General features: G+C 52.4%; 1 protein-coding gene across 1 annotated transcript in view; it reads left to right on the top strand.

Moving 5' to 3' along the window:
- The first annotated feature begins 1,923 nt into the window (after nt 1-1,923).
- SNRNP200 (small nuclear ribonucleoprotein U5 subunit 200) overlaps nt 1,924-28,000 on the top strand; it is a 38,532-nt gene continuing 12,455 nt past the window's right edge. The window contains exons 1-28 of the mRNA XM_048829364.2: nt 1,924-2,118; nt 3,713-3,876; nt 5,562-5,733; nt 6,282-6,474; nt 6,918-6,973; nt 8,031-8,129; nt 8,848-9,000; nt 9,877-9,976; nt 10,088-10,224; nt 11,008-11,091; nt 11,358-11,531; nt 12,494-12,631; nt 14,899-15,054; nt 15,447-15,617; nt 15,923-16,116; nt 17,102-17,225; nt 17,837-17,986; nt 18,361-18,471; nt 20,382-20,513; nt 21,460-21,648; nt 22,681-22,878; nt 23,396-23,548; nt 23,718-23,798; nt 24,200-24,283; nt 24,846-24,952; nt 25,567-25,685; nt 26,967-27,121; nt 27,571-27,760. Coding sequence (XP_048685321.1) covers nt 2,074-2,118; nt 3,713-3,876; nt 5,562-5,733; nt 6,282-6,474; nt 6,918-6,973; nt 8,031-8,129; nt 8,848-9,000; nt 9,877-9,976; nt 10,088-10,224; nt 11,008-11,091; nt 11,358-11,531; nt 12,494-12,631; nt 14,899-15,054; nt 15,447-15,617; nt 15,923-16,116; nt 17,102-17,225; nt 17,837-17,986; nt 18,361-18,471; nt 20,382-20,513; nt 21,460-21,648; nt 22,681-22,878; nt 23,396-23,548; nt 23,718-23,798; nt 24,200-24,283; nt 24,846-24,952; nt 25,567-25,685; nt 26,967-27,121; nt 27,571-27,760 — 3,829 coding nt within the window. The 5' untranslated portion in view covers nt 1,924-2,073. The remainder of the gene's footprint in view (nt 2,119-3,712; nt 3,877-5,561; nt 5,734-6,281; nt 6,475-6,917; nt 6,974-8,030; nt 8,130-8,847; nt 9,001-9,876; nt 9,977-10,087; nt 10,225-11,007; nt 11,092-11,357; nt 11,532-12,493; nt 12,632-14,898; nt 15,055-15,446; nt 15,618-15,922; nt 16,117-17,101; nt 17,226-17,836; nt 17,987-18,360; nt 18,472-20,381; nt 20,514-21,459; nt 21,649-22,680; nt 22,879-23,395; nt 23,549-23,717; nt 23,799-24,199; nt 24,284-24,845; nt 24,953-25,566; nt 25,686-26,966; nt 27,122-27,570; nt 27,761-28,000) is intronic.

Genomic DNA, 28,000 nt, shown 5'->3' with positions numbered 1-28,000 from the left:
GGAGAATTTCCAAGTCGCATGAGGCTGTGGGGCTCCCACCCATGTAACTGTGACTCTTACATTATGCCTGGGGCACCAGAAGTCCCCTAGGCTGACTCTGCCTTTCCTTCCGTGTCACAGCTCATTCCTTTTCTCTAGAACAGTTTAACCCTCCACATCAGTTTCCAGAGCAGAGGTCTCCGAATCTCTTTGTGTGGGGCAGGGAGACCCAGAAAACTGACTTCATGACCATGATTGTCAAAGAGGCCACTCTGTCCAGTAATCCTGCCTAGGCTTAAGCACAGACAATGCTGGTGAGGCTCCACCAGGTAGCCAGTTGCAAGCTGGCTGGATCTCCCCCTCTGGCTGCCGGATGCAGAAAGGAAACTCACAACCCAGTCAACCCTTCTAGTTCCTGGGTGCCTACTTCTTGTGTCACCCATGCCAGGATTCAAACAGTGGTATAACTCCCCAGCGCAGAACCCACATGGCCCAGGATATTTATTCTTTGCTGGTAATGGCCATCATCAGAGCCTAGAGGGAAAGACAAAATTAGATGATGCCCATGCCTTGGGCAGGAATAAACAGAGTAAACAGAATGTGTACCTAGGCCTCATCAAGCAGCATCAGGATAAAGATGGGGAGCAAACCTGGGACCCCAGCTGTTGTCTGGAGCTGTGACTGTGAGGGGCCGAGAGAGGAGCTGAAAGGACCTGGGCTGCGTGCCATCATCAGCCCTGTGCCAGCTAATCCTGAGCACTATTGCAAGTTATCCCTGCTTCAGTCTGAACTGCTACCCGCACGGTCCCTGGCTTTAGCCCACGACCAGGTTTTTCATTTCGCTGTTGTGCTTCATTCACCAACTTCCTAGTATTGGAAGAGAAAAAAATCCACCAAGAAGTAGCAGAGGTGGGATTCACCTGCTCCTGCCAAAGCGTCAGACCCTACAGCCAGAGCTCCTGGCTCTGCACACCTGAGGGTGACTCACCATCCTGGACAATGCTCCAAGCCTGAAGTGACCACAACAGAGAACGCACCCCACCCTTTGGGAGAAAGATCAGAGCAAAACACAACACTGATGCTTCACACAATAGCGTGGCTCAGGCTCATACCAGCTGGAAGCCCTGCCTCCGGGGCCCCGCAGGATGGGAGGGAGCCCCACACCCCTAGGTCACGCTGGCTGGGAGCCCCGCCCCCCGGGCTATACCGGCTGGGAGCCCCGCCCCCTGGGCTCGCAGGATGGGAGGAAGCCCCGCCCCCCAGTTATATTGGCTGGGAGCCCCGCCCCCCGGGCTATACCGGCTGGGAGCCCCGCCCCCTGGGCTCGCAGGATGGGAGGGAGCCCCGCCCCCCTGGGCTATACCGGCTGGGAGCCCCGCCCCCCGGGCTATACCGGCTGGGAGCCCCGCCCCCTGGGCTCGCAGGATGGGAGGGAGCCCCGCCCCCCGGGCTATATCTGCTGGGAGCCCCGCCCCCCGGGCTCGCAGGATGGGCGGGAGCCCCGCCCCCTGGGCTATACCGGCTGGGAGCCCCGCCCCCCGGGCTCGCAGGATGGGAGGAAGCCCCGCCCCCCCGGCTATATTGGCTGGGAGCCCCGTCCTCAAAATGGGGGGAGCCCCGCCCCCCGGGCTCGCAGGATGGGCGGGAGCCCCGCGACCTCGGCCCCAGCCCGCTGGGAAAGGCCGGGGCAGATTCCTGACACCTCCCCGCCCAGAAAGGCGGCTGCTTCGGGCTCGGTGGCCGGGCTCGCAGAGCTGGGCCCGGCCCCTGGCGCAGGCCGGGCGCGTTCCCTGCCCGGCGAGCGCCCGCCACGCGAGGGGGCCGGTCGCTAGGCAACGCCGCCGCGCGCTCCAGCGTGCCAGGGGGACGCGCTGACGTCTGGGCGCGAGGGGCAGCGAACGCAGCAGGGTCCGCGGCGCGACGGGGAGAGGGCTCGCGGCAGGGCCCTTCCGGTGCGCCCCGGAAGGACTTGCCGGCCGGAAGTGCGTGCTGCGCTGCGCTGCGCGGCGACCTGGTTCAGTTTGGGCCGCGGCACCGGGGGCGGGGGAAGCGGCTCGAATCCGGCCCCGGGGTCCGGGCGGGTGAGGCGGCGCCATGGCGGATGTGACTGCGCGGAGCCTGCAGTACGAGTACAAGGCGGTGAGTGGGCGGGGCCGCCGGGGCGGGAGCGCTGGGGGGGGGCCCGGGTGCGTGGCCGGGGGGGGCCGCCGCCGCCGCCCGGGGGGGCCCGGGGAAGGGGAGCAGCCGGCCGGGGGGGGGGGCAGCCGGCCGGGGGGGGGCCCTCCCTTTTCCTTGCAGGAAGGAAGCACCGACTGGAACCTGTGAACGCTTTCTACAGACCGTAGCCGTGCTGTAACATTGCGGTCACTGTCTTACCATACAAACGGGGGGAGGGAGTTTTGCATCCTTGTCACACGGTCCCGGCTCTGGTCGCACGCAGGGGGCGGGCGCCTGGCCCGCGTTAGGCTCCGCTGTATGCATGGGGGGGGGGGGGCGGGGAGGAGCACGGTGGCTGTGGGAATCATCGCTTCACATTGCCCGACTGCTGTGTGCTCGCAGCCATGAGGCGTTAGCATTGCATTTCGTTCTCTGAATTTATAAAACCAACTTACCCGTCGCCCTGCTTCCCTCTCCGGCTACTGCCCCGTATCCCTTTCATCCCTGAGCTCATTGAAATTCTGTCTCTGATTGCTGTGTGGTGTTCCTTTCCTTCAGTTGCATCCTAGATCCTGCATAATATCCCCACAACGTGGCCTTTCTTACTTCTCTATTCACACGGCGAAAACTCTTGTCCAAGCGCTCATCTTACATCTTGATTATTGCAACGTCCTTCTTTCTGGCCTGGACCACTGCAGTCTTGCCCCACTCATATCCGTTCAGAATACTGCTGCAAAGATAATGTCCCTAGCCCGTCACTTTGATCATGTCACCCCTTTCTTTGCTTCCCTCGCTGGGTCCCCCTTTATCATAGGCGCTGACTCGGTGGGTACTCTGGGGCTGGGTGCGTGGGAGGGGCGGGAAGAGGCAGTGGGGGTGTGGCCTTGGGGGAGGGGTGGGGGTCCCTCCACCCCTGTACATTGGAAAGTTGGTACCTGTGCCCTTTTATTGTATCAAACATAAGCTACTTGTCTTCACTTACTTTCAAGACTCTTCATGGTCAATTCCCACCTTACTTATCATCTCTCATTTGCTCTTGAGCTGATGACTCCTGCCTCCGATTAGCTGCTGCTACCATCCACTTGTTAAATTTTCGGACAAGCATCTTCATGCTTTCCCTGTATTGCCCCTCCCCGTTATGACACTCCCTGTAAATATTTGCAAAAGTATCTCATTATCTTCCTTCAGATCCCTTCTCAAAACTGCCCTTTGCAGTAAGGCCTACAAAAAGATTAACAGCTGTTAGTGTGCTGAAACCACTGTTGATCGCCAATATATTGTTTCCTTGTGCTCTGCCATCTGTAGCCATTTGTTGTCTCTAGTTTTCTACTTGGATTGTAAACTTTTGGGAGCAGAGATTGTCTTTTTTGTTCTGTTTGTATGGTGCCTAGCACCATGTGGTCTGGGCTCATGACTAGATCTCCTAGGTGCTACAGTAATGAGGATGATGTGTGGGAATTTGTTTGGGATGGGCCACTGGCAATAATGAAACTTACTATTGGCCTGGCTGGGGTTATAGAGATTGTTGCATTGGTTTCTTCACACCTCTTACCTGTTCTATTGTGCTGTGATCCAGAACTCTAACCTCGTACTTCAAGCTGATCGCTCCTTGATCGACAGGACCCGCAGAGATGAGCCTACAGGGGAGGTGCTGTCCTTGGTTGGGAAGCTGGAGGGCACTCGAATGGGTGACAAGGCTCAAAGAACCAAACCCCAGATGCAGGAAGAGAGACGAGCAAAGTGAGTGGGTTACGCATGAATTGGTCTTTCGAAGCTTGGGGTTCTAAGAGACTAAATGGGCACAGAGCACTGAATGAGAGCATCCTCACTGCAGAATGGTATTCAGGAGTCTTGTGCTGAAAAGCTCGTGTGGGATCTAGCCCTGGGAATTTAAAGTATTTCCCCACTGCCTGAGTTTCAGAGATTATCATTAAGGATAGAATTTAATCATGGAGGTCATGGATTCTGTGACTTTAATGAACCTCCGTGACTTCTTTGGCTTCAGCACCTGCAGCAGGGTCTGGAGCTATCAATCCCATCTCTCCCAGTTACGTTCAGTAAAAGTCATGGACAGGTCACTGGGCTTCCATGAATTTTTGTTTATTGCCCGTGACCTGTCTGTGGCTTTTACTAAAAATAACCATGGCAAAATCTTAACCTTAATTATCATGCAGTTATCTAGGAAAACTCTTAAAGCCTGTGCTCTTAAAGTGATACCTGTTCACAGCCCTCCTCAATATTGCTTCTTATGTAAGTTCAGCTGTATACTCTTGATTTGTTTTACTTGCAACTTATTCTATAAACCTTAGATATGCACATGATAATACAGATGGCGTAACCCTATAGAGAAAGATTCTGTTACGCTGCACGAATGCGGGAAGGAGCAGTGAAGGTTGCCTTGAGGAACCTCAACTCAAAATTCCATGACTTTAAGATCTTAATTGCATCAGACTTAATGCTGAGTTAATTTTCTCGCATAAGGATTTCATCCGAGCACTGCAGTCATGTGCTGCTGTGGAGAAGAAGAGTTCCATGTGAATTGGCCAGGCAGAGAGAATTTTTATTGAACTTGAAACAAATGAAAGTAACTTGTGTCATGGCTAGAAAATAGTATCCCTTCAAATGTATCAGGCTTTTTAAAAAATCACATTTAAAAAAAGTTCTTGAGATACTGATAGCTTGAATTATTAAAAAAAACCCAAAAACTGCCACCATTTATGCCAAGTGCTTACTTTCTAATTTGTTTCTGCTTAGACAATGGCAATTGATAGGGAAACTGACCATTTGGTGTCTTTTGCACTAGCCTAGTATTTCAGTATAGAAGTTACAAATACTGCAGCTGATGGTTAAATCCAAATAAAAAATGTTTTTTTATTTTTAAAAAAATGCAAGCAAACCTAGTGAACACATTTCTTTTCAGTTTTAAAACGTCCAACACCACCTTAACAATTGCACCTAAACTATCTGATGTCTTCAATGAAGGGTAAATGACCCCTGATTAGAATGATGGTCCTTTATTGGATACGTAACGGGTGATTGGTGACTTTTACTGCATGTTGACGGGTTTAAAGTCAAATGTGGGGACAGAAAATGTTTCATCTGAGGTTTCAGAGTAACACCCGTGTTAGTCTGTATTCGCAAAAAGAAAAGGAGTACTTGTGGCACCTTAGAGACTAACCAATTTATTTGAGCATAAGCTTTCGTGAGCTACAGCTCACTTTCGGATGAAGTGAGCTGTAGCTCACGAAAGCTTATGCTCAAATAAATTGGTTAGTCTCTAAGGTGCCACAAGTACTCCTTTTCTTTTTTCATTTGAGGGTTGCTTGTCCATCGTCTTTTCCCAGCCAGAAGGATTGGCATAATTTGGAGAAGCAGCTTCATCTGCTGATTGACTTGTGTGATGATTTCCTTTCCCTACTTTCTAGGAGGAGGAAGCGTGATGAGGACAGGCATGATATCAACAAAATGAAGGGTTATACGCTGCTCTCTGAGGGCATTGACGAGATGGTGGGAATCATCTACAAACCCAAAACCAAGGAGACCCGGGAGACCTATGAGGTGCTGCTAAGTTTCATTCAGGCAGCCCTTGGGGACCAGGTAAGGATGTGCATGGACCTGTGTGGGTATCGTTGCTCTAACTGCTTGTGATGTGAAGGCACATCAGCTGAGTGCAGTTGTCAGAACCCCTAGTGTGTGTGCGAGGCAAATAGCTGGCAGAGCTGTAGCTCAGATCAGACAATAAGCTGGTCTTTGGATCCTAGACAGCTAACGCTTCTGTTGCAAGCTAGTGAGATGTATAACAACTTGTGGGTGCTAAAGCTCTTCATCTGAGATACTAGACACATCCCCTGAGCTACCTGGAGTGACTGCCCTTACTGTAAGGTGGGATCTAACTTCTGAGCAGTGTCGTGGCCATTGCTGTTTCTCATATGCTGGCACAGTGCTGCAGTGTTTCGGGGGGGGAATGCTTCCAGATAATTTTTGTAGGCAGAAAGCTGGAAGCATTTAGTTCATAAATGTGAGCCAGTCTTCTAGTTCCACAGCTGAGCAGTGGCAGTGCTTATCCCGGTCGGGAAATGCACAGTCAGGTATATGGAGTATCCCCCAAATCAGGTGTGTTGCAGCTGTTCTCATTTCTTCTGCAGCCACGTGACATTCTCTGTGGAGCAGCTGATGAGGTCTTGGCTGTATTGAAGAACGAGAAGCTGCGAGACAAAGAGAGGCGGAAGGAAATCGATTTGCTGTTAGGACAGACGGACGACACCCGCTACCATGTGCTGGTGAACTTGGGCAAGAAGATCACAGACTATGGTGGTGACAAGGAGATCCAGAACATGGGTAGGGATCACCCTCGAGCTTGTGTCTGGACTGCTCTCGTGTATTATCTCACAGAGCACAGTATACGGGTTGTCAGCATGTCGTGTTTCAATAGCTGGTGCACAAACGGGGCACAGTGACTCGATGCAGGGAGGCTAGAAAGCGTTTCAAACTGAGACGGGGCTTGAAAAATGTTTCTTTGGATATTGGTGGTAAATAGCTATTGCACTTGGAGACGAAGGGCTACACGCTAGCCTAAGCCAGAGACATCTGTGAATAATGTTGAGTCTTTTGACTCAAATCGAGTGGTATGTTCTCTGCTTAGCCTCTAGTGGGAACGTATCCGTGTTCTGGCCTTTCCCTGGGTGTGCTCTCCATGCTTTAGCTGGTGCTGATGCTCTTGCAAAACGAGGATAACTGGGTTGAGCTTGGTTGCACCCTTCTAACTCTGTCCCCCTTTGCAGATGATAACATTGATGAGACGTACGGCGTGAATGTGCAGTTTGAGTCTGATGAAGAGGTAAGTGATCAGACGCTTCTAAGGTGGTGGCTGAACTGTCACTCTTTGTGCTGCTGGTTGTGAACAGGGCTTGGGTACGCAGGGAGCTAGAGTTTGGATCAATCTCAGCCATGTTGGCCAGCAAGGCCGAGCCAGGCCGGAAGATTAGACCCTGCTTCCTGGCACTGGAAGGCTTTGTAAATTACTGTGTTAAGCTGTACTGCCTTTCACAGAAATGTGTATGAATTCTGTGGCTTGGCTCATAGGCCAGCTGCTTGGTTTTGATCAGCTATCAGACTTCCTGACCTCCTCACCAGTCCCTTTCAGATCGAAACTTGCTATCTCTCTGACTTCCTGTTTCCTGCAATGCCTTTTCTAAATGTGGGCCGCTTGGGGCTATTTAATGTACTTGCTCTTCTGTAACACTTTTCTGAGTGAGGGTCTGAAAAGAATTGCTTTGGCTCGTTCCTAAGGTGGAACAATGCAGGAACCTCTGAGTCATTGGTAGCGCTTATTTTTGAAGGTCTTGAGGTGGGAAAGGATTGAAACGACTTGTACGCCCTAATGAGTTCAGCCTGAACAAGGGACCTGACACGGGGCTAGGATGGCATCTGTAAGGAACTGTCCCTCTTCCTGCTTTAGGCTATGGATGATTGTTGCATGGGGTCAGAAAGATCTTCCCTCACTCCCATAATTTAGGGGTGCCCAACTGGCGTGGTGCATTATTTTTTCTACTGACTTAGGCTGCATCTGGTGTTGGCCACAACTGAAAGCCAGACTACAATAATAATGCTCACTTCTACTGAGCTTCCAGTACAAGGAGCACCATCCCTGATATGATGCTATCTTATAAATGGGGAGACTGAGGCATGGGATGACAGGACTTGCCCAAAGTCATGTGATCTTCTGCCTTAACCACAGTATGATTTTTCTGCTGCTGGAGGAAGGACCAGTGCGGCCGGTTCTCGGTAGGGATGGCATTTCCAGTATTCCTGCCCAAGGTGTAGGGGGGAGCTAGAGAGCTTCTCCATGAGGTTTCCTTGGGAGAGAGCTATTAACAGGAGCTGTGTTCCAACAGGAAGGTGATGAGGACGTGTATGGTGAAGTACGGGATGAGGCGTCTGATGATGACATGGAAGGGGACGAAGCCGTTGTCCGCTGCACCCTCTCAGCCAATGTGAGTTCCCAAGGGGGAGGCGAAAGGCCACTTTCCTATCGCTGGAGGGTTGGCTTGAAGTTGGTGGCTGTATTAAAGCTTTGGGGACTTCATTCCTAATGGTGATAGCAGACACTAGTGTGACAGATCTAGTGGAGGGCTCCCTGCTGGACTTATAGACCAGATAGATTCTGGTCTACCCTGGTAAAACAGCTGGGGCTCTTTTGTTTATGCTTAGTGATTCTTCCCCTTTAGAGTCCAAGCAGGAAAAAGAACCAAGTTTTTTTTTTCTTGTCAGGGATTTTTATCCCCTTCTCCCCAGAGCCCTGCTAATGGGATGACTTCATGCGCAGGTCTCCTCTTCCTGGCCGGGGGGTGAGAGTGTGATTAACAAAATCTTTGTTCTTTTGAGGTCTCACAATGACTTATTTGGTTTCAAAGCCTTCTCGTTGGGCAGGACCTAACGTTTTCTGTCGGAAACCAGTATTTGCACTGGAGAAGGCTTTCCCCCCCTTTGATGAGTTGCACAGTTACAGAGCCAAAACGAGTGCCCCTCTGGGACTGGAATAGCACAAGTGATTGCTGCTGCCAGGGCTTTGCTCACGTACATGATGGCCATGGGGGATGGGGCAATACTGGGTGTGCTTTTGGTTACCCAAAGGGCTGTCTGTGCCTTTCCTGGGGACTCAGTCCTGCGCGGGCGAAGGAAGGCTGTAAGGAGACACTGACTGTCTTTCAGCTGGTGGCGTCAGGGGAGCTGATGAGCTCCAAGAAGCGAGACTTGCATCCCCGAGACATTGATGCCTTTTGGCTTCAGCGGCAGCTGAGCCGCTTCTACGATGATGCCATTGTGTCCCAGAAGAAAGCAGATGAGGTGCTAGAGATCTTAAAGGTATGTGGCCGATTATCCTGCCTCTGGGTGGAGAAGGTTCCAGACTCAGGGCCTGCTTGGCTGGAAGACAGGAAGCTGCCTGGGCAGTTCTTTACAATTTGAACCTATTCTTCCATATTAAAATGTTAATACAACCAAACAGTTTGCTACTGTGCCTCTTTTCCCCTGAGGATACACCCACCCCGTCCCTCCTCTGCTGTGAGGACCGGGTTTAACGCATGGGCAGACCTTCTCTTGGGTGACAGTTACTGCTTTTTCAGATTTCAGAGGAACAGCCGTGTTAGTCTGTATTCGCAAAAAGAAAAGGAGTACTTGTGGCACCTTAGAGACTTAGAGACTTCATCTGATGAAGTGAGCTGTAGCTCACGAAAGCTCATGCTCAAATAAATTGGTTAGTCTCTAAGGTGCCACAAGTCCTCCTTTTCTTTTTGCTTTTTCAGAAACATCTTCTGGGAGGCCAACTCTGGTGTGGTGTTCCCCATGCTAACCATGGCCCTGCTCCTCACTCCCTTTGACTTCAGTTGGAATTAGGGTGCCCAGCACATCTCAGATTCCAGCCCTTCATCTACAGTATTTATGAGGCTTAAAAGCCTGTAAACTGCACCAGCATAGATGACCCAGGTGTCCTGCCCATAGGGGCCTCTTTAGGAAGGTGGGAAGAGGTTGGTTAGACTCTTGCCAGTGTTGGTGAGATATCTGCTTAGAGTCTTGATTGTCACATGGGGGATCTCAGGTGTAAGTCTGGCGGGTAGCTGGTATTTGCTGTGCAGTTGGGTTCTATCTGCTATGCAGTGGGAGTTTGGGTCCCCTGCCCTCTCCCATGGCGAAGCAGGGCAGCAGATCTAACCAGCTTCTTTCTGTCCCTTCTTTTCCCAGACTGCCGGCGATGACAGGGAGTGTGAAAACCAGCTTGTCCTGCTCCTGGGCTTTAACACCTTTGACTTCATTAAGGTGCTGAGGCAGCACCGAATGATGAGTGAGTACTGAGCACCTCGTTAACCTGGAGTGCTGTGACCCTGGTTCTCTGCCCGTGTTCTGCTCCGCTTGTGCTTGTAGCTGCCGTCTCTCACCCTCTTTCTCCCTCCAGTCCTGTACTGTACGCTGCTGGCTAGTGCACAAAGTGAAGCCGAGAAGGAGAGGATCATGGGGAAGATGGAATCTGATCCCGAGCTGTCAAAATTTCTGTATCAGCTGCATGAGACGGAGAAGGAAGATCTGATTCGGGTAAGAAGAGCGGAGAGAGGCCCATAAGGTCCTTGTTGCATCTGAGCTGACACCATTGCAATAGCACTTTGCATGCCCGTCACACACACATTTCACTGCGATCACTAAATTGAAAGGATGGGCGGGTGATGGCCTGCCTGGGTCACAGCATAGAGGTTTGATGTGATGATGGTTGTAGACTGACCATGCATCCTCTCTTCATATTAGCCAGATCCAGCTTTGGGTGCAGAGCATTGCGACTGCTTGCGTTACGGGGTCCTCTGAGATGAAACTCCCTTTGGAGCGTGTCAGATCCGCTCATCAATAATTGGAAGGGGTTATGGAGGCTTTGAGCATGACCTCCTCTGTGCTCTGAGGGAGCTGAGATATCTAGACCAGGGTCTGATCCTGAGTCCTCTTCACTGTAGTGCTAAGCATGGCTCGTTAGCTCCCTGGGTCTGCTCCATGCTGCAGTTGTCCTTCTAATGAATGTTTCCTGTGCCTGGACCCGGCCTGTTCTTATGCCCGTCTGCACAGGGTCAGTTGCAGTATGTTCCCCTGGGGGACAGGTGATGTTTCTGGCCCTGGTGGTGGTGGTGTCCAGTGACCCATCAGTAGGTGGCTCTGGTTGAATGGATGGCTGTGCTTAGAGGGACTCCCAGCCTGTGGAGCTGCCTCACCAGTCAGCTATCGCAGTGGGGCAGTAGCAGGCGCTAGTGTGCGGAGTGGGGGACAGCGGCTGCTGTTCCCCACTGAGAGGTGTCTGCACAGTGTTTTAACCTGCCCTCTCTCTTTGCCATCCAGGAGGAACGCTCTCGCAGGGAACGTGTGCGCCAGTCCCGGATGGACACAGACCTGGAAACCATGGATCTGGATCAGGGTGGAGAGGTGTGTCCCTTAAGGCACCTGTTCTTTGGATGCTCGAGGAACTGCTAGATTGAGGGGCTGAATGAGTGCAAGGGGGCTGTTAAATAGGGACAGGTGGGTGCAGAAGACACCCTGATCTAGCTGCCTGCGGGTGGGGTGTGAAAGGTTAAGCCCCTGATCTGCCTAGGAAAGCAGACTTGCAGGCTGGAGGGAGCAGTTGCCATGCTTCCCCTTTAAATCTGGGCCCCTCCCATTCTTTCTCTGATGCCCCTTCTGGTTTTTTCCAGGCGCTGGCCCCGCGCCAGGTGTTGGACCTGGAAGATCTGGTGTTTGCCCAGGGCAGCCATTTCATGGCCAACAAGCGTTGCCAGCTGCCTGACGGCTCGTTCCGCAGGCAGCGCAAAGGCTATGAGGAGGTGCATGTTCCTGCCCTGAAGCCAAAGCCCTTCGGCTCCGAAGAGGTAGGTGACTCTGTTCCCTTTCGGTCAGTGGTGGGCACGGTTGGATTACCCAGCGTCCCTTCTTCCCCACCCCCACAGAAACCCGCCAGCTTTGTGGCACTTGTTGTTTGCAGCGAGCAACTTAGGTGTTGAGGGAGCATCTCCACAACGCGCCCTGGGGCCAGCAGGACTTGGGCCCCTTCCGACACATGACCCTTAAGGAGCCTGAGTGTTAAGCTCTGCTTACCTGAGATTTCATGTGACCAAAAATGGCTCCTGATCCATTGGTTTCTAATGCCTGGGATGCGTACCTAGCATAGGTGCTGCTGTGCTGGGTCTGGGGGCGCTGTTGCTGCACCTCTGTCGGTCGCAAGCTGGTCTCCCGGACTGAGCAAATGAGCATGGGCCATAGTCATGGTTGGGTTCCAGTTCTGGCTGGATGAGTCACTTGGACTTCGTCAGTTTTCCAAGCTGTAAAACGGAGACAACTCAAACCCATGTGGTGAGGAGTCATTGCTGGTTGTACAGGGTTATGGATTGTTGTGGTACATGCTGTAATGGCTGCTTTGCAGTTGGGCTGCCCCACACTGGCAATCTGAGCTCCCCTGTGAACTCTGACCCGCAGTGGGAACTGCCCGGTACACAAGAGGGTGCAGTCTGGGGGATCGGTAGTGTTGGCCCAAAGAGTTAGAATCCTCTATGCTAGTTGATTGCATTGCTGGTCACTGCCCAGAGTGATGGGTGAGATTGCAGATCAACAGTTGGAGCCCCCAGACCAAATGCTTTGGTCTAATGGGCCCCATCTGATCTCTTGCTGCCTGCTCTGGGACTGCTATGCACAAAGCATATCCCAGCCACACTGAGAGAGACAAAGAAGCTAACTGCCATTGCCCAAGGGGTCTCTCTTATAGACCACAGAGTGCCCTGCTTGCTGCACAATAGAGGGCCTGATCTTTGATGTTAATTATGTTTCACCTTTTCAGCAACTGGTTTCTGTGGACAAACTGCCCAAATATGCCCAAGCTGGGTTTGAGGGGTTCAAAACACTGAACCGGATTCAGAGCAAGCTCTACCGTGCTGCGCTTGAGACTGATGAGAACCTGCTACTCTGTGCTCCCACGGTAAGGATCCGGGCAAGCTATCTCCTGTCCCATGAGGCCACCTCATAGATATTCAGAGCCTCCAGCCCCACCTGTTTAGCACAGACTTTGAGTTGTAGCCCAACTCTCTTAGAACATAAGAACGGCCACTGGGTCAGACCAAATGTCCATCTAGCCCAGTATCCTGTCTTCCGACAGTGGCCAATACCAGGTGCCCCAGAGGGAATGAACAGAACAAGGAATCATCAAGTGATCCATCCACTGTCTCCCAATCCCAGCTTCTGGCAAACAGAGGCTCGGGACACCATCCCTGCCCATCCAGGCTAATAGCCATTGGTGGACCTGTCCTCCATGAACGTACCTAGTTCTTTTTTGAACCCTGTTATAGTCTTGGCCTTCACAACATCCTCTGGCAAAGAGTTCCACAGGTTGACTGTGTGTTGTGTGAAGAAAGACTTCCTTTTGTTTGTTTTAAACTACTCCCTATTAATTTCATTTGGTGACCCCTAGTTCTTGTGTTATGAGAAGGAGTAAATACACTTCCTTATTTACTTTCTCCACACCAGTCATGATTTTATAGACCTCTATAATATCCCCCCTTAGTCGTCTCTTTTCCAAGCTGAAAAGTTCCAGTCTTATTAATCTCTCCTCATACGGAAGCCATTCCATACCCCTAATCATTTTTGTTGCCCTTTTCTGAACCTTTTCCAATTCCAGTATATCTCTTTTGAGATGGGGTGACCACATCTGCACACAGTATTCAAGATGTGGGCGTACCATGGATTTATATAGAGGCAACATATTTTCTGTCTTCTTATCTATCCCTTTCTTAATGATTCCCAACATTCTGTTCTCTTTTTTGACGGCTGCTGCACATTGAGTGGATGTTTTCAGAGAACTCTCCACAATGACTCCAAGATCTCTCTTGAGTGATAACAGCTAATTTAGACCCCATCATTTTATATGTATAGTTGGGATTATGTTTTCCAATGTACATTACTTTGCATTTATCAACACTGAATTTCATCTGCCATTTTGTTGCCCAGTCACCCAGTTTTGAGAGATCCTTTTGTAGCTCTTCACAGTCTGCTTTGGACTTAACTATCTTGAGTAGTTTTACGTCATCTTAGCGGGGGGCTGGCTCATTCTTAGAGGGGAATCTGTCTTTGGCTTCTGTGAGGAGGCTGTGGATTTGATGGGGCTGATTCAGTGTATGTACCAGGGTGTAATCCAGACCGGTGGAGGGCTGTGTTATCCCCTGTCCTGCAACCTTGGGTGCCTTACAATGCCTTGCTGCTGTAGCTCCTTCTTGGGCTGCTCATCAACAGCCTTCCAGCATGCAAGCCACAGCCTGACTCTCACCAGCCTTGGTTATATTGCAGGGTGACCCCAACACTCCCCCAGTCCTAGAGTTTCCACTAGAAATGTATGTCCTGTGCTTCCCAGCGCTCTCCTGGTTAGTACAAATATATTAAATATGTAGTTTTTTTAAAGGAATCATATGGCGGCTTCTTCTGTCAAAGTTATTCAGATAGTTTAACTTAAAACACACTGGATTAGCTAAAACAGTAAAACAAGTTTATTTAATACAAAGAGGTAAATTTTAAGTGAGTACAAATAATGAGGCATAAAAGTCAGAAATGGTTACAAGAAAAATAAAGGCAAGATATTTACTAATGCCTAACTTAACAAACCAGATTAGATTCAAGCAAAGTTTCTTACCATGCGCTCCGGCAGATTACTGACCAAACCCTCCCCCATAGTCCAACGCCTGCTTCCCTTGTCTCTTCAGGCTCAGTGAATGTGATAGGGAGGGAGAGGGGGGTGTCTGCGGGGTCTCTCCTTGTCATTTCAGTCCCTCTCTTGAAAAACATTTCCAGCTGAGACAGGAGCCAAAGTGTCTAGTGGAGGGATGTTCCCTGCTGTCCTCCCCCCCCACCACTGGTTGAACTTCCTTTGTCTTCCCTTCCTGCTTGATGACAGTTTCCTGCTTAAATGCAAATTAAGCAGAGCACATGCTCCTTTGTTTAGGACAGACCTGTTTGTCAATGTCTTTTTGGGCAGGGCTTTGGGGTTTGGAACGTGTGTTGTGAACGCCTTTCAGGGGAATCTTATAACTTTCTTATAACTTCACATATAATGTTGCACACACGTTTTACCAGGCCAATACTGATTAACAAATTATGAGGTTTTTTTTTTTAAATTGATACCTTACAAGGCACAGTTTATACAGAGATTATTACAATGGTGTGTAGGGTGTGACTACAGAGATGTATTCTGTCTCCCAGGGTGCGGGGAAGACCAATGTCGCTCTGATGTGCATGCTACGCGAGATTGGGAAGCACATCAACATGGATGGAACCATCAACGTGGACGACTTCAAAATCATCTACATTGCCCCTATGAGGTCTCTGGTGCAGGAGATGGTGGGCAGCTTTGGGAAGGTAATGGAATGACTCCGGTCTAGTCCTGCGGGGGAGGGGGAGTGGAGCAAGGATTTGGAGCTTTGCCCCTGTGAGGTCTGTACTCAGAAGGGCCCCAGCTCAGCTCTAGCATTAAAGGGTATCAAGCCTTGGGAGGAGAGGGTGTTGTGCCTGGTATTCCCTGTTCCCTTGGGCCTGATGCCTCCATTCCAAGCTTTGTGATTCAGCACCATAGAGGAAGAATCTGTGTCTTGCTTAATGCCATGGTGCGGAAAACCCTATTTGTAGTCTTGGGAGAGGTATGCAATTATGCATGCGATTTTCCCAAAGCTGCTGCTTAGGCCCTTTCATTTTGCGGTCTCCTCACATGCGCTGGGCTCTCATCCAGCCTAACCATACTTGGTTTTTCCTAGCGCCTGGCCACTTACGGCATCAATGTGGCCGAGCTGACTGGAGACCATCAGTTGTGTAAGGAAGAAATCAATGCTACCCAGATCATCGTCTGCACCCCCGAGAAGTGGGACATCATCACTCGCAAGGGAGGGGAGCGCACCTATACCCAGCTGGTGCGCCTCATTATCCTGGTGAGTAGCAGTAATGTCTCCCCAAGTGCCCTGAAAGATGGTGACGCTGGCTGTGACTGCACTTCGAGAAGTGCCTCGTGGCACCTCAGCAGCAGGGGTTATGTCAGGGTCTCTGCGGTCTCTGAGGAGGCCATAATTGATGTGAGACTTCATCTGGGAGTGGTGGATGGGTGGGTGTTTAAACCTATGCAAGCCCAGCCATGCAGTTCCAGCAGGGAATACGAATGAACCAGACATGCAGCAAAGAAGTGAGTCAAGCCTTTCCCCTTGGAAGTCAACCTCTTCCCAACACTTTTTTCCTCTAGGATGAGATCCACCTACTGCATGACGACCGGGGCCCTGTCTTGGAGTCCTTGGTCGCTAGAGCCATCCGCAACATTGAGATGACCCAGGAGGATGTGAGGCTTGTTGGCCTGAGTGCCACTCTCCCAAACTATGAGGATGTAGCTACGTTCCTGAGAGTGGACCCTGTCAAAGGCTTATTCTACTTTGATAACAGGTGCGGGAAAGGTTGGGAAGGGCCTTTTATAATCCAGTTGGGGAAGCAGCCAGGATCTTTGGTGAGATCTTTATGGGGAGGTGGTTTAAAAAGTAATCGTAAATAAGTTGGTGGTGCCAAGGTTTCATTGGGCATCCAGCCTGGTTTAACTGGCCACGGGATGAGCTTGTGGCTTCTAGGGAGATCCGTTTAGACTCTGTAGGTCCAGGATCGCATCCCTGAAATGCACCCTAGGGGTGTTTTCCTGAGGTGGTGTGACTACTCGTTATACTTAACCTTAAGATTTTGTTATGGTTATTTTTAGGGAAAGTCAGGGACAGGTCACAGGCAACAAACAAAAATTTACAGAAGCTTGTGACCTGTCCCTGACTTCCTAAAAATAACTGACAAAATGGGTGGTTTGGGCTCCAGGGTCCCTCAGGAGCCGGCAACCGCTTGGAGTTCCTGGGCCCACGGTTGGGAGCTGCGGGGTCCTCCAGCCAGCTGACAGCTGCAGCCCCACCGCCCCAGGACTGAAGTGGAGGTCTCTGGAAGTCACGGATTCCGTGACATAATCTTAGCCTTAGTTATATTCATACCTGGGTTCAGAACATAAGCTTGGAGGTGAAGAAAAGGGATTCGCCACCCCAATCTGCTGCAGAAGCTTTTTGGGGTAAGCTTTGAATGGCTCTGAGGTGGCTTGCAAAGTTTCATCCATATCTGAGGACGTGCCTCCAGGGAATGGACTCAAGTGACCGTTGAATACTGCTGCCATAGAACTAAAACAAGGAGGCAGTGCTTGGCCAGAATGTGACTCACTGAATCTTTATGTGTTGGGCTAGAACAGGAGGGTATTTAGCATGGAGTCTCTGTGGAGGGGCTATATTGAAGCTTGCGAAGGGATCTGCACGGTAATTCTTGAATAGAAACCATCTGATCTGTGGCAGAAATCCATAGCGTGGAGGTGCCATTCCAGCCAGTTCATGCTACCTGCTTCTCATTGCAGCTTTCGCCCAGTGCCCCTGGAGCAGACCTATGTGGGAATCACAGAGAAGAAAGCAATCAAGCGCTTCCAGATCATGAATGAGATTGTCTACGAGAAGATTATGGAGCACGCTGGGAAGAACCAGGTAGGCCTGACGTTCTGCTGGTATTTTACTTGCTTGTGCATTTAAGCCTCTTGGTTATGGTGCACTGGTGATAAGCTTTTTCTCTTTACATTTGTCCCGTGGGTTCTGCTCCCAGCTCCAGAACTGCTGCACTCTCTGTCTGTGGATAGAAGTGTAGATCTGTGCTGGCTACTAGCAGCTGAGGCAGGGATATGTACCCCCAAACTGCTGTTTCTCCCCCTGCTGACCATCCAGCATGAGCACTTCCGTTCTTCCCACGTGGCTGTGCCTCACCCCAACCTCTCTGGTCAGAGCTGGCTGGAGCTCCCTCCTGAGCCAGCTTACTGAGCCCACAGTCCCTTCCAGAGCCAAGCGTCTCTCCTCTTCCAGCATTAAACGGTTTTCTCTTGTGGTGCTCCCATTACCAGGCCAGCAGCTCCAGCCCAGACCTGCTGCATCAGCACCATGCCCCAGTGTGTCTTCTAGGCTATGCTTTTGCGCCATAGTCACCTCGCTTTCCTGAGCACAGGGAATGGGCTGGGGGAGAACTCTTGCCAGCTGCAGCTGCCATGGGCCCCCCCCCCCCCCCCCGCGCGCGCACCGATAACAGTGCTGTGTGGTACGTTTGACAGGTGCTGGTGTTCGTTCACTCCAGGAAGGAGACAGGGAAGACGGCCCGAGCCATCAGGGACATGTGTCTGGAGAAAGATACACTGGGCCTCTTCCTTCGCGAGGGCTCAGCCTCTACAGAGGTCCTGAGGACAGAAGCTGAGCAGTGCAAGGTATCTGCCTATAGCCTGGCCGGTGTGGTGTGACAGCCTAACAGACTTGGGGGGGACAAAAATACTGCGGCTCACGTCATAAGCTTGCCACGTTTCCCTAGAATCGAGGTTTCTCTCCCTCTTGTCTCTACACTCACTCACAGCATTCAACCAAAATCTTCTCAGTAGGAACAGTGGGACCTGTGTCCTTGTTCCCTGTGGGGGTGCTGGTTTCATGGCAGCGTGAGAGACCAGCGCTTGTTAATGCTCAGGAGCTCAGGCTCAGAGGAATCCCTTCCCTGGTTTGCCCTCCAGGATTTGTCCTGGCCTGCGGTGTGAACTGTGGAGTCGCTCTCTAAAGAGTCTGACTGTAATTAGTTGTCCCTTTGCTGCAGAATCTAGAGCTGAAGGACCTATTGCCATACGGCTTTGCTATTCACCATGCTGGGATGAGCAGAGTAGACCGAACGCTGGTGGAGGATCTGTTTGCTGACAAGCACATTCAGGTGAGTGTGATTATTGTTCCCAGTGGAGCATGTGTGTTCAGCTCAGGCTGGGATCGTCCCTGTGAGACACGTGCGCACTGCTTTAAGTGATGGCTGCTTCAGCATGTGTTGGGATGCTCCACCCGGAGACTAGAAGTGCAAGTCTGTTGATTGTCATGTCTTAATGAAGCTAGGACTCACTGTGAGACTCGAGGCACACAGACTGGGTTCTCTCTGGTCACAGGTCTAGGCTCCAACCCAGGTAGCGAATGGGTCAGTGAACAGGGGCATGGCTAGGATAGGGGAAGGAAGCCTTTCCTCTAAGCTTAGATGGGTATCCATGCTCTCGGATATCCCTTTAGCTGGCGCTCTCACCAGCAGCCTGTGGGCTTCCACCTTGGTTACTGTCATGGAGGATCATCTAGGACTAGTTCCTGACTTTAACGAACCTCTGTGACTACTTCTGCTTCAGCCACGGCGGTGGGGGCTGGAGCTGGCAGATTTTTGTTTATTGCCTGCGACCTGTCTGTGACTTTGATCTGAACCGTATTCCTGTCCTGGTACTCCGTTTCTCCCTGTGGCGTGATGCGTGAGTCATGCAGCTGTGGTAGTTAACCCTGCCTGCTGCCCGCAAGGATGCAGTGGCTTTGTAGGGAAGATGTCCTGTTGTGGGAAGAGCAGGGTTCTGCTGAGCACAGGATAACATTGTCCCTTTACCCCCACTTTGTAAAGAACTTTGGGGGCAGTGAGACTGAGGTCCTATTTTACAGCTGGAGAAACTAAGGGCTGGAAAGGGTAATTGCCCTTAGACTTGTGACTTCTCTGGGGCAGGGAGAGTATTTGCCCTGGGTTGGGGCAGTGTCCAGCACAGTGGAGTCCTGGCCCATGACATGGGCTCCTCGGTGCTACTGCAGTATAAATAAGAGGGAATGCTGTGATAGATGATAACACATGCCTTACGATATCCTGAATGAACTTCCCTGAGAGCTTGTCTACATTAGGAACACTCCAGGGGCCCAGTTGTAGTGCTTCAGTGTAGACAATACCACCATCTCTGGGAGAGGTTCTCCCATCGCGGTACTTAACCCACCTCCTCAAAGGCTAGCTAGGCCAGCAGAAGAATTCTTCCATCCGCCTCGTGCTGTCTTCACCGGGGGTTAGCTCAGCGTGGCTGAGTCTCACAGGAGTGTAGATTCTTCAAGAAAACCCATTGTCTACGAATGACCTACTCCTGGACACTCCAGCTCAAAGACCCCTGAACGGTATAAAGTGGGGGACTAACCCTGTCTGGGTGTGCTTGTTCTGAGCTGAAGCTGTGATGAACTGGTAACCCCATGGAATCCCTCGGGTGGGGGCTGAAGGACTGCTCCTGCCAGAATTCATGTGCGGGTTGAGATGAACCCTGGTAAGCTTAGTACCATGTGTGTGGGTTCTTTGATCATGTTTCTCTGGAGTGCTTTTCACTTGAAGAGTAAAGTAGGCTTGCACAGGAAGTGCTGTGTGGTACCTTTTTACCGGCTCTGAAGAGAAAAGCCGGTGCCCTTGTCAGTATCTCTGCTGGGACGCTGAGGCCCGGAGCTGTGGAGTCTGGAAGTACCTGGTCAGAATGAAGAGAGTTGCGGGTCTCCACGCAGAAAGGCAGTGCTGGGGAGCCGGAAACCTCCAGGGTGCTCTTGGCTGGACTGTGGAGGGGGCATACCGGTGCAGTTGCTCAGAACTGTGACCGGCCTGACTCACCCAAGGTCAGGCAGCCCGTGGCAGATGTGGGGATAGGCCTCAAGTCTCCCAGGCTGGGGTCCTCTCCACTGAGCTCTGGGTGCGTGGAAGGAGACTTTCTGGCACACTGGTCCTGTTGGAGCAAGAGCCAGTATCTGCTGGGGTTTCCTGTGGGAATGAGCGAGCGAACCAGCCCCGCTGTGTTTCTGCTCCAGGTTCTGGTCTCCACAGCGACGCTGGCCTGGGGTGTGAACCTTCCCGCGCACACGGTCATCATCAAAGGGACACAGGTGTACAGCCCGGAGAAGGGCCGCTGGACGGAGCTGGGTGCTCTGGACATCCTGCAGGTAAAGTCCTAGTGGTAAAGCTGCTCTGACCATGCCGAGCAGGTTCCTCTCCTATTGGAATCTGTCTCCTGAGTCCTCCCATGTGATCAGCCACAGCTGCCACCGCTTCCCATAGCTAAGGGTCCGTGTTGGTCATGGAGGTCACGGATTCCGTGACTTTTGATCTCCGTGCCTGCTTCAGTGGCCGGGGCACGTAGCCCAGGAGCCACCTGAGAAGCTCGGGCAGCCCCTGCACCAGGCACGCTGGCTGCTGCTGGGGCAGTATTGGGCTCCCCTGCCCCCCAGTAGCAGGAGTTTGGGTGTGGGGGTGCTCAGGGCTGGGGATTAGGATGCAGGGTGGTGCTTTCCTGGGGGGGGCTCCCCAGAAGGGCGACGGCAACCCCCCTCCCTCAGCTCCTAGCTCCATGTGCTGCCTCCGCCCGCAAGCACCACCCCTGCAGCTCTCATTGGCCAATGGGAGCTGCAGAACCAGGGCTTGGGGCAGAGCGACAGGTTGCTGCTTCCCTAGGAGCTGGGTAGGGAGTCTGCCCGCGGCACCCCCCGAGGGCAGGCCCCCGAGGGCACCCCTGTCCTCCCAAGGTGCCCCCCTTTCTCCTCCCCCCCCCCCCCAAAAAAAAATAAAAAATTGTAGTCGGGTGTATAGTAAAAATCATGGACAGGTCACGGGTTGTGAATTTTTATCCATGATTTTTACTAAAAAAGTACCTGTGACTAAAACATAGCCTCCCCCATAGCCAACCACCCCCGGCTGGACTGTCTTGACTGTTTGAGCTGAACCCCAGAATAAGTGTGCTGGTAGGAGTGAGGACAGAGGAATGACCTCCCCGCACCGTCGTGGGTAGCTGAGCACTGACTGGCTTGTGGCGCCGCAGTTAGGGAAATGTTTTGCTGTTGGCTAGGCTGAAAGCTCTTCTCTGCATCTAATTAAGCCTTTTATTTGTCCTAGATGCTTGGCCGTGCTGGGAGACCCCAGTACGACACAAAGGGCGAGGGGATCCTCATCACGTCACACGGAGAGCTGCAGTATTACCTTTCCCTACTCAACCAGCAGCTCCCTATCGAGAGTCAGATGGTGTCGAAGCTGCCAGATATGCTGAATGCAGAGGTGGTGCTGGGGAATGTCCAGAACGCAAAGGTGAGAGTCTGGTTGCGTCATCCCTCCCACCCCCCAATTGCACCTTTGTATAGAAATGTTCACAACACACCTGAACCCTGGGCCTGGCGGAGAGAAGAGTGTCCTGTCTTCTGTGGCCATTCCTGGTGGCTTGCTGGACAGACTGCTCGGAAAGGCACAGAACACACAGGCCTGCCCTGGACAATCTCTTGCATCTCCATGTGCCTTCTAGTGCTGTCGATAGGGGAAGCAGAAAACCCAGCCCCGTCACTGAAAAGGGCATGGTGCTTGATATAGATGTGCAGATTGTAAAAGGGATGGAGCACACATTCAATCCAGCGTAGGACTGGGGTTTGTGTGTAAATCGAAATTGTCTGTAAGTGAAGCATTTTGGCTATTTCATGACCTTTGGCTTCCAGTTGGTGCCTGAGCTGGGGAGAGAATAGTGTCCTGAGGCAGCGAGTGAAATGATTTTTGCTCCCTGGTCCAGGATAGGCGCTTAGAAAAATGTATTCGCCCTGAAGGCATTTACATTAAACTGTGATCTGTCCGTTTCTGGATCGCCGCTTGGTCTTCACAATATTCCCCTGCTTATGGCTAGCTTTCTTGGCTGGAATCTCTTTACATTGCAGCGTGGTTTTGCTGGCCAGGGTGTCTGAGATGAGCATTCTCTGGCATGTGAATGTGGGGCGCCCAGCTCTGAGGATAGGGAGCGTTTATTTTGCACTTTGATGGTTCTGCAGATAATGGCCCCTAACCCTAAGACAGGAGGAGTGCAGGAAAGCGGCTTGTACTCAGGAGGGTGCAGGTTAAGGTCAGTTATGACAGTCTGCCAGGGGTAGGAGCTGCCTCTTCTCCACTTTCAGTTTTTTCTAGTTCTGATGTTTCATGAGGCCTCAGACTTTAAAACTGCCCCCACTTACTTGATCTAGGCGGGGTCACATCATGGTAAGTTTTGGGCCTTGAACCAATGGTCTCCATAACTTCCTGCTTCAGGGACAGTAGTGTGCCCACTAAGCTGAAATATCCCTGGTTCTCGGTGTCTGTCCGTAGGATGCAGTGAACTGGCTGGGCTACGCCTACCTGTACATCCGAATGCTGCGCTCCCCATCGCTCTATGGGCTCTCTCACGATGACCTGAAGGGAGACCCCTTGCTGGACCAGCGCCGGCTGGATTTGGTTCACACTGCAGCACTGATGCTAGACAAGAACAATCTTGTGAAGTACGATAAGAAGACGGGGAACTTCCAGGTGAGACAGGGAAAGGGTGGGGACTCACTGAAGCCAGATGGGGAGAAGGGTGCGAGCTGCCTCCTAGAGGTGGCTATAGATCAGCCACAGCGGGTGTTTGGGGAGCATAGCGGCTGCTGCCTTCCAGCCTGGAGCTCTAGGGAGTCACTGATCTGAAGAGACGGAAGGGGTGGGTTGAAGTAGCTCCAAATGTCGGTATCCTCGTGTACGCTGCTGCCTCCTTGTTGAGCAAATTGCCATTGCGGCCTGGGTTTCCTCTGCTTTGGAGATGGAAGTAGAGAGGCTGGGGCTGAGGGAGGGATCGGTGTCCCTGACAAGATTAATGTTCTCCCTGATGGATTCCTGGCTCTTCAGGGACTCTGCTCCACATGTCAGGAGCCTCTGTGCTTGCCAGCTTCATTACGCATCTTCCAGCGAGCTCCAGGCCGCTCCTTTCTGCCTGGCTCAGCCCCCTGATCAGCCAGAGGGTCTCACTCCACCACCACAAACTGGAGTTACTCCTCCCTCCCTCCTCCAGGTGACTGAGCTGGGCCGCATTGCCAGCCACTACTACATCACCAACGAGACCGTGCAAACCTACAACCAGCTCCTGAAGCCCACCTTGAGTGAAATCGAGCTTTTCCGGGTCTTCTCCCTGTCCTCTGAGTTCAAGAACATCACTGTGCGGGAGGTATGGCTTGGGGGCTGGCCGGGAGGGTGCATGCTGAGGCAGGAGAGGTGTTCCCAGGATCTTCTCTCCTGTACCCTGGAGGAGTGCCAGGTTGTTGTTTCCCTGGTTCAGAGGGATTGTATGCGATAACCCAAGCTGGCTTCACCTCCCACCCCTTCTCTCCCTGCAGGAAGAGAAGCTGGAGCTCCAGAAGCTGCTGGAGCGAGTCCCAATTCCAGTGAAGGAGAGCATTGAGGAGCCCAGTGCCAAGGTGAGCCGCCCCTCTGCCCGCCCTCCTTGGCTCTGTGTGAGAGGAGAGCACTGTGGCACTGAACCACTCCCTGCTTCTGTTCTGTGGTTTAGGGAATGCTTGATCCTGTTGCCCTGCCTCCCTTCCCTTTGTGCAGTGTCCTGGACAGGAGCATGGGTTGCTTGAAAACAGAGCCACACACAGACAGATGCTTCAAGAATGATTGGGCTGATTGGGTCAGGCTGGACTACTTTCCTGCACTGGGGGGTGGGAAGGAACTCAGTAACTCCCCCAGTACTGTTGCGAGCCCTGACCAGCTAGGAGCTCTTCCTTCCCTCCCACCCCTCTTCCCCAAAGATGGGAGGCTCTCAGCTGATACCCCGTTAAGGCTTTGCTCTAACTCCTGTTCTTGCCATCTGTAGATCAATGTGCTCCTGCAGGCCTTTATCTCCCAGCTGAAGCTGGAAGGGTTTGCTCTGATGGCAGACATGGTGTATGTCACCCAGGTGAGTAGGAACTTCCGTGGGTAGAAAATCGGCCACTGTCTCGGAATGACCCTCTCTCTGCCCCAGTGCCCTTATTTGCAAGGTGGGGATAATGCCTACTCCTCGGGGGCTGGGAGGGTTAATGTTCGTTAATTGCTTTGATGGTTAAGAGGGCTGTGAATTTGTAAGGGGGGCTAATTCCTGTCAGCTGGGTGGTGGCCCTCTTCGAACTCGCCATGCTCTGCTCATTAATAAATGAATACATGAAAATTACTGCAGGCGAAAGCTAATTTATTTTGGAGAGACGCGACCTCCGGGTCTTAACTCTGCAACAGATCTTGAATCTGAAATATTGACAGATTAAGTAACCTTAACACACACCAAGTCGCTGGCTATAGATGGCCCAAGGATTGCCGGTCGTGTGGTTGGATGGTGGAGTTGGTGGGCAGGAGGAGCCGTTTCTCAGATTGGGGTAGGAGCAGGCAGTTAGTTGTGAACTGGAAATCCCCAAAGCCTGGTCCCCCAGTGGCTGTTAAGCACACTGATCCCCAGGGCTCTGACAGCTTTCTTGTGTCCCTGGCAGTCTGCTGGGCGGCTGATGCGTGCGATCTTTGAGATTGTCCTGAACCGGGGCTGGGCACAGCTCACTGACAAGACTCTGAACCTCTGCAAGATGATTGACAAGCGGATGTAAGTGACGGCTCCGTGGTGCTCTGATTTCTGACGTGCCGCAGGCTTACCGCCTGTAACCAGGCCAGATGTCTGATCTGCCCTGGGGGCACTGCTGACCTCCCGGTGCTCTGACCAGAGAGGCTGGTGGCAAGTGGGAGGATCGCGAGTGCAGGAACATTGACGGGAACCATACTGAGTTCTCTACAGGCCAGCGAGTGATGAGGGACGAGAGAGTAACCTTAATTCCTGAGACAGCCTGGATGCCGGCTGCCCTCTGTGCAGTTGGCGTGGATGCACCTGCAGAGATTGTCTCTCAGCCAGAGAAAGTGGTGTCTAGTGTGTCGTATCCCGGGGCTCTTGGAGCCTGAATTCCGCGTCCCATGAATGTGGACGTGCTGTCGGGGGGCTCTGATTGTAGGGAATGGAGGAGCACAGTCTCTGGGCTCATGGGAATGACGGCCTTACCCGAGTAGGGGGGAAACATGAGCTGTGGTGGGGTATGGGTGCTTGTAATGGCTCAGTTGAAACGGCTGGCGTCTTTCTCGGTGGGGGGACGTACGCACATGCCTACAGGTATCCCGATGGCGCTGGCTATCCCCTTGCTAACTCCGGCGCCCCACTCGCCCCCATAGGTGGCAGTCCATGTGTCCCCTGCGCCAGTTCAGGAAACTGCCTGAGGAGGTGGTGAAGAAAATCGAGAAGAAGAACTTCCCATTTGAACGTCTCTATGACCTGACCCACAATGAAATCGGTATGGGAAGGGGGGCGTTTGTACCAAGGGGGTCCCTGCATTCGAGCCACTCACAGCTTTCATCGCTCTCCCTTTGCTTTTCCCCACGGGCAGGGCAGCTCTGGAGAAGGCAGCGGGAGGGTGGTAGAGGGTACTGCTCTTTTGCTTGCCAGCTCCATATCCTGCCAGAGCAAAGGATGTCAGGGGATTGCGACAGAGGGCAGCTCGCCTACTTCCCAGACCACCCGTGTGGTCAGATGTTGGCTGCGGGTGTGTTCTCTCCGGCCAGACAGCAGGCTCAGTTACACTGCCCAGTAAGCGCAGACTCCGTTCGTAGGGAAGGAACTTGGACAGGTTGATTATCTACGAAGCTCAGCATTGGGGCCTTATACTTCAGTGTGTGTATTCCCCTGACAGTGGACACAGCACAGTTAGCGGGACTTTCCACTATCCCCTTGGCTGGCCGAAGACACTCCTTGTGAGACCCTGCTTTATACGCCGAGACAAACCAGTTCCGTAGTGCCTCTCTGGCGTATCTGAGTGCCACCCATCGCCTTGTACCTGTTGGTTTACTCAGAACAGCTCTATCCTTCATGCTGTCATCCTGACCTAACCTTTAAGATAGGTTAGCATGTTCCTGTTATCTCAGGGGAATGTGTTAGTATCGGGGTGTTCTGGTACCCCCCTTTTGGAATGTGTTTGCGTGTGGCTTCTTGTACCTAGCGCTGCTCGGGAATGGGTGTTTCTGCAATAGCAGCCCTGTGCTTGCCAGATTCTGTGAGCAGGACCTGCCTCTTGCTCACAACTTAACTTTGCTTTAGAGCAGCTAAGCTTTGACCCCTACTTTAGCTCAGGCCTTTGATACAAGACCTTACGTCTCAGGCCTTCTTTCTTCTACAACCTACCCCTAGGTTCTGTCTCTGTTAGGTCATTGCCTGGCTTCTGTGTCCTTAGCCTTTCCCTGGGACCAGATGGATGCACTTGTTGCTGGATCTTATACATCGACTGTAAAGCTCCTCAGGGCACCGAACAGCCTTTTGTTTGTACAGTGCCTAGCACATTGGGGGCTGGATGAGGGCCCATTGGTGCTACCACAATACATATAACATCCAAGGAATGGGTTTGGCCTGAGGGCATTGCTGTGGGAACGGGTGCCCTCGGATCACGATGCTCCCGATGTGAAACAGCTGCTTCTCCTTGAGGATGCCCTTGAATTGGAGAAGCACTGAGCTTGTGGGTCCATCTGCTTGCCCGTTCTCTTCCCCCCAGGGCTGCCCATAACATTTGTGTCCTGCATTACAGGGGAGCTCATTCGGATGCCGAAGATGGGCAAGACGATCCACAAGTACGTTCATCTGTTCCCAAAGCTGGAGCTGTCTGTCCATCTCCAGCCTATCACCAGGTCCACCCTGAAAGTGGAGCTGACCATCACCCCTGACTTCCAGTGGGATGAGAAGGTGAGAGATGCCCCCGGAGACACGCAGTCCTGGCTGACCAGGTCACAGGGAGGGCGGCAGCTTGATGGCAGATTGGAAAACCATCCATTTAGCTGGAGAGAAGGTTAAGGGGTGACTTCATCACAGCCGATCAGTCCCTACCTGGGGAAGGAAGATTTAATACGGCTCTGCTTTGGGAATTGTGGGGCCGGTCTCTGGCCTGTGCTATCCAGAGGCTCAGACTGGCAGAGCACAATGGTCCCTTCTGGCCTGGGAATCTGTGAACATCCAGGTGTGCGGTGGGACGGCACCTGGGGAGCAATGTTGCTCTGGAAGAGCTCTAGCTGCGGGTGTGTGGGCAGGGGCATGTGTGGCAAAGCTTGTCTGTGGCTGGCCTCCCCAGCGCAGGGCGGGTCAGAACGGGCGAGATCTGGGTGCTGTGCTGCAAAGCTTGCTGCTGTCTTGTCCAGGTGCACGGCTCGTCTGAAGCCTTCTGGATCCTGGTGGAGGATGTGGACAGTGAAGTGATTCTGCACCACGAGTACTTCCTGCTGAAAGCCAAGTATGCCCAGGACGAGCATCTCATCACCTTCTTCGTGCCGGTGTTCGAGCCGCTGCCCCCGCAGTACTTCATCCGGGTGGTCTCAGACCGCTGGCTCTGTGAGTCTCCACCTGCCCGCCGGGCTGGGGCGTCTTTGTGCTGTATTGCAGGGGCTCGGAGGTGCTGGAGCAGAGCCTTGCCCAAGCTGCAGTGGGGGAAATGCTTTGCCAGCCAAGCAGTGGGGGCAGGTGGCCTCTGGAAGGATCTTTTTATAAGGGAATTTGAACCTTCCCCCGAGGCCCACTGAACTGCACGTGGAACGGGTGGGACGCCTGGAGCTGTGAGCAAGCAGCAAAACC

This window comes from Caretta caretta, chromosome 26 (genome assembly GCF_965140235.1).
Source record: "Caretta caretta isolate rCarCar2 chromosome 26, rCarCar1.hap1, whole genome shotgun sequence".
In the NCBI taxonomy this organism is placed as follows: domain Eukaryota; kingdom Metazoa; phylum Chordata; order Testudines; family Cheloniidae; genus Caretta; species Caretta caretta.
This window is presented reverse-complemented; position numbering and strand designations above follow the sequence as displayed.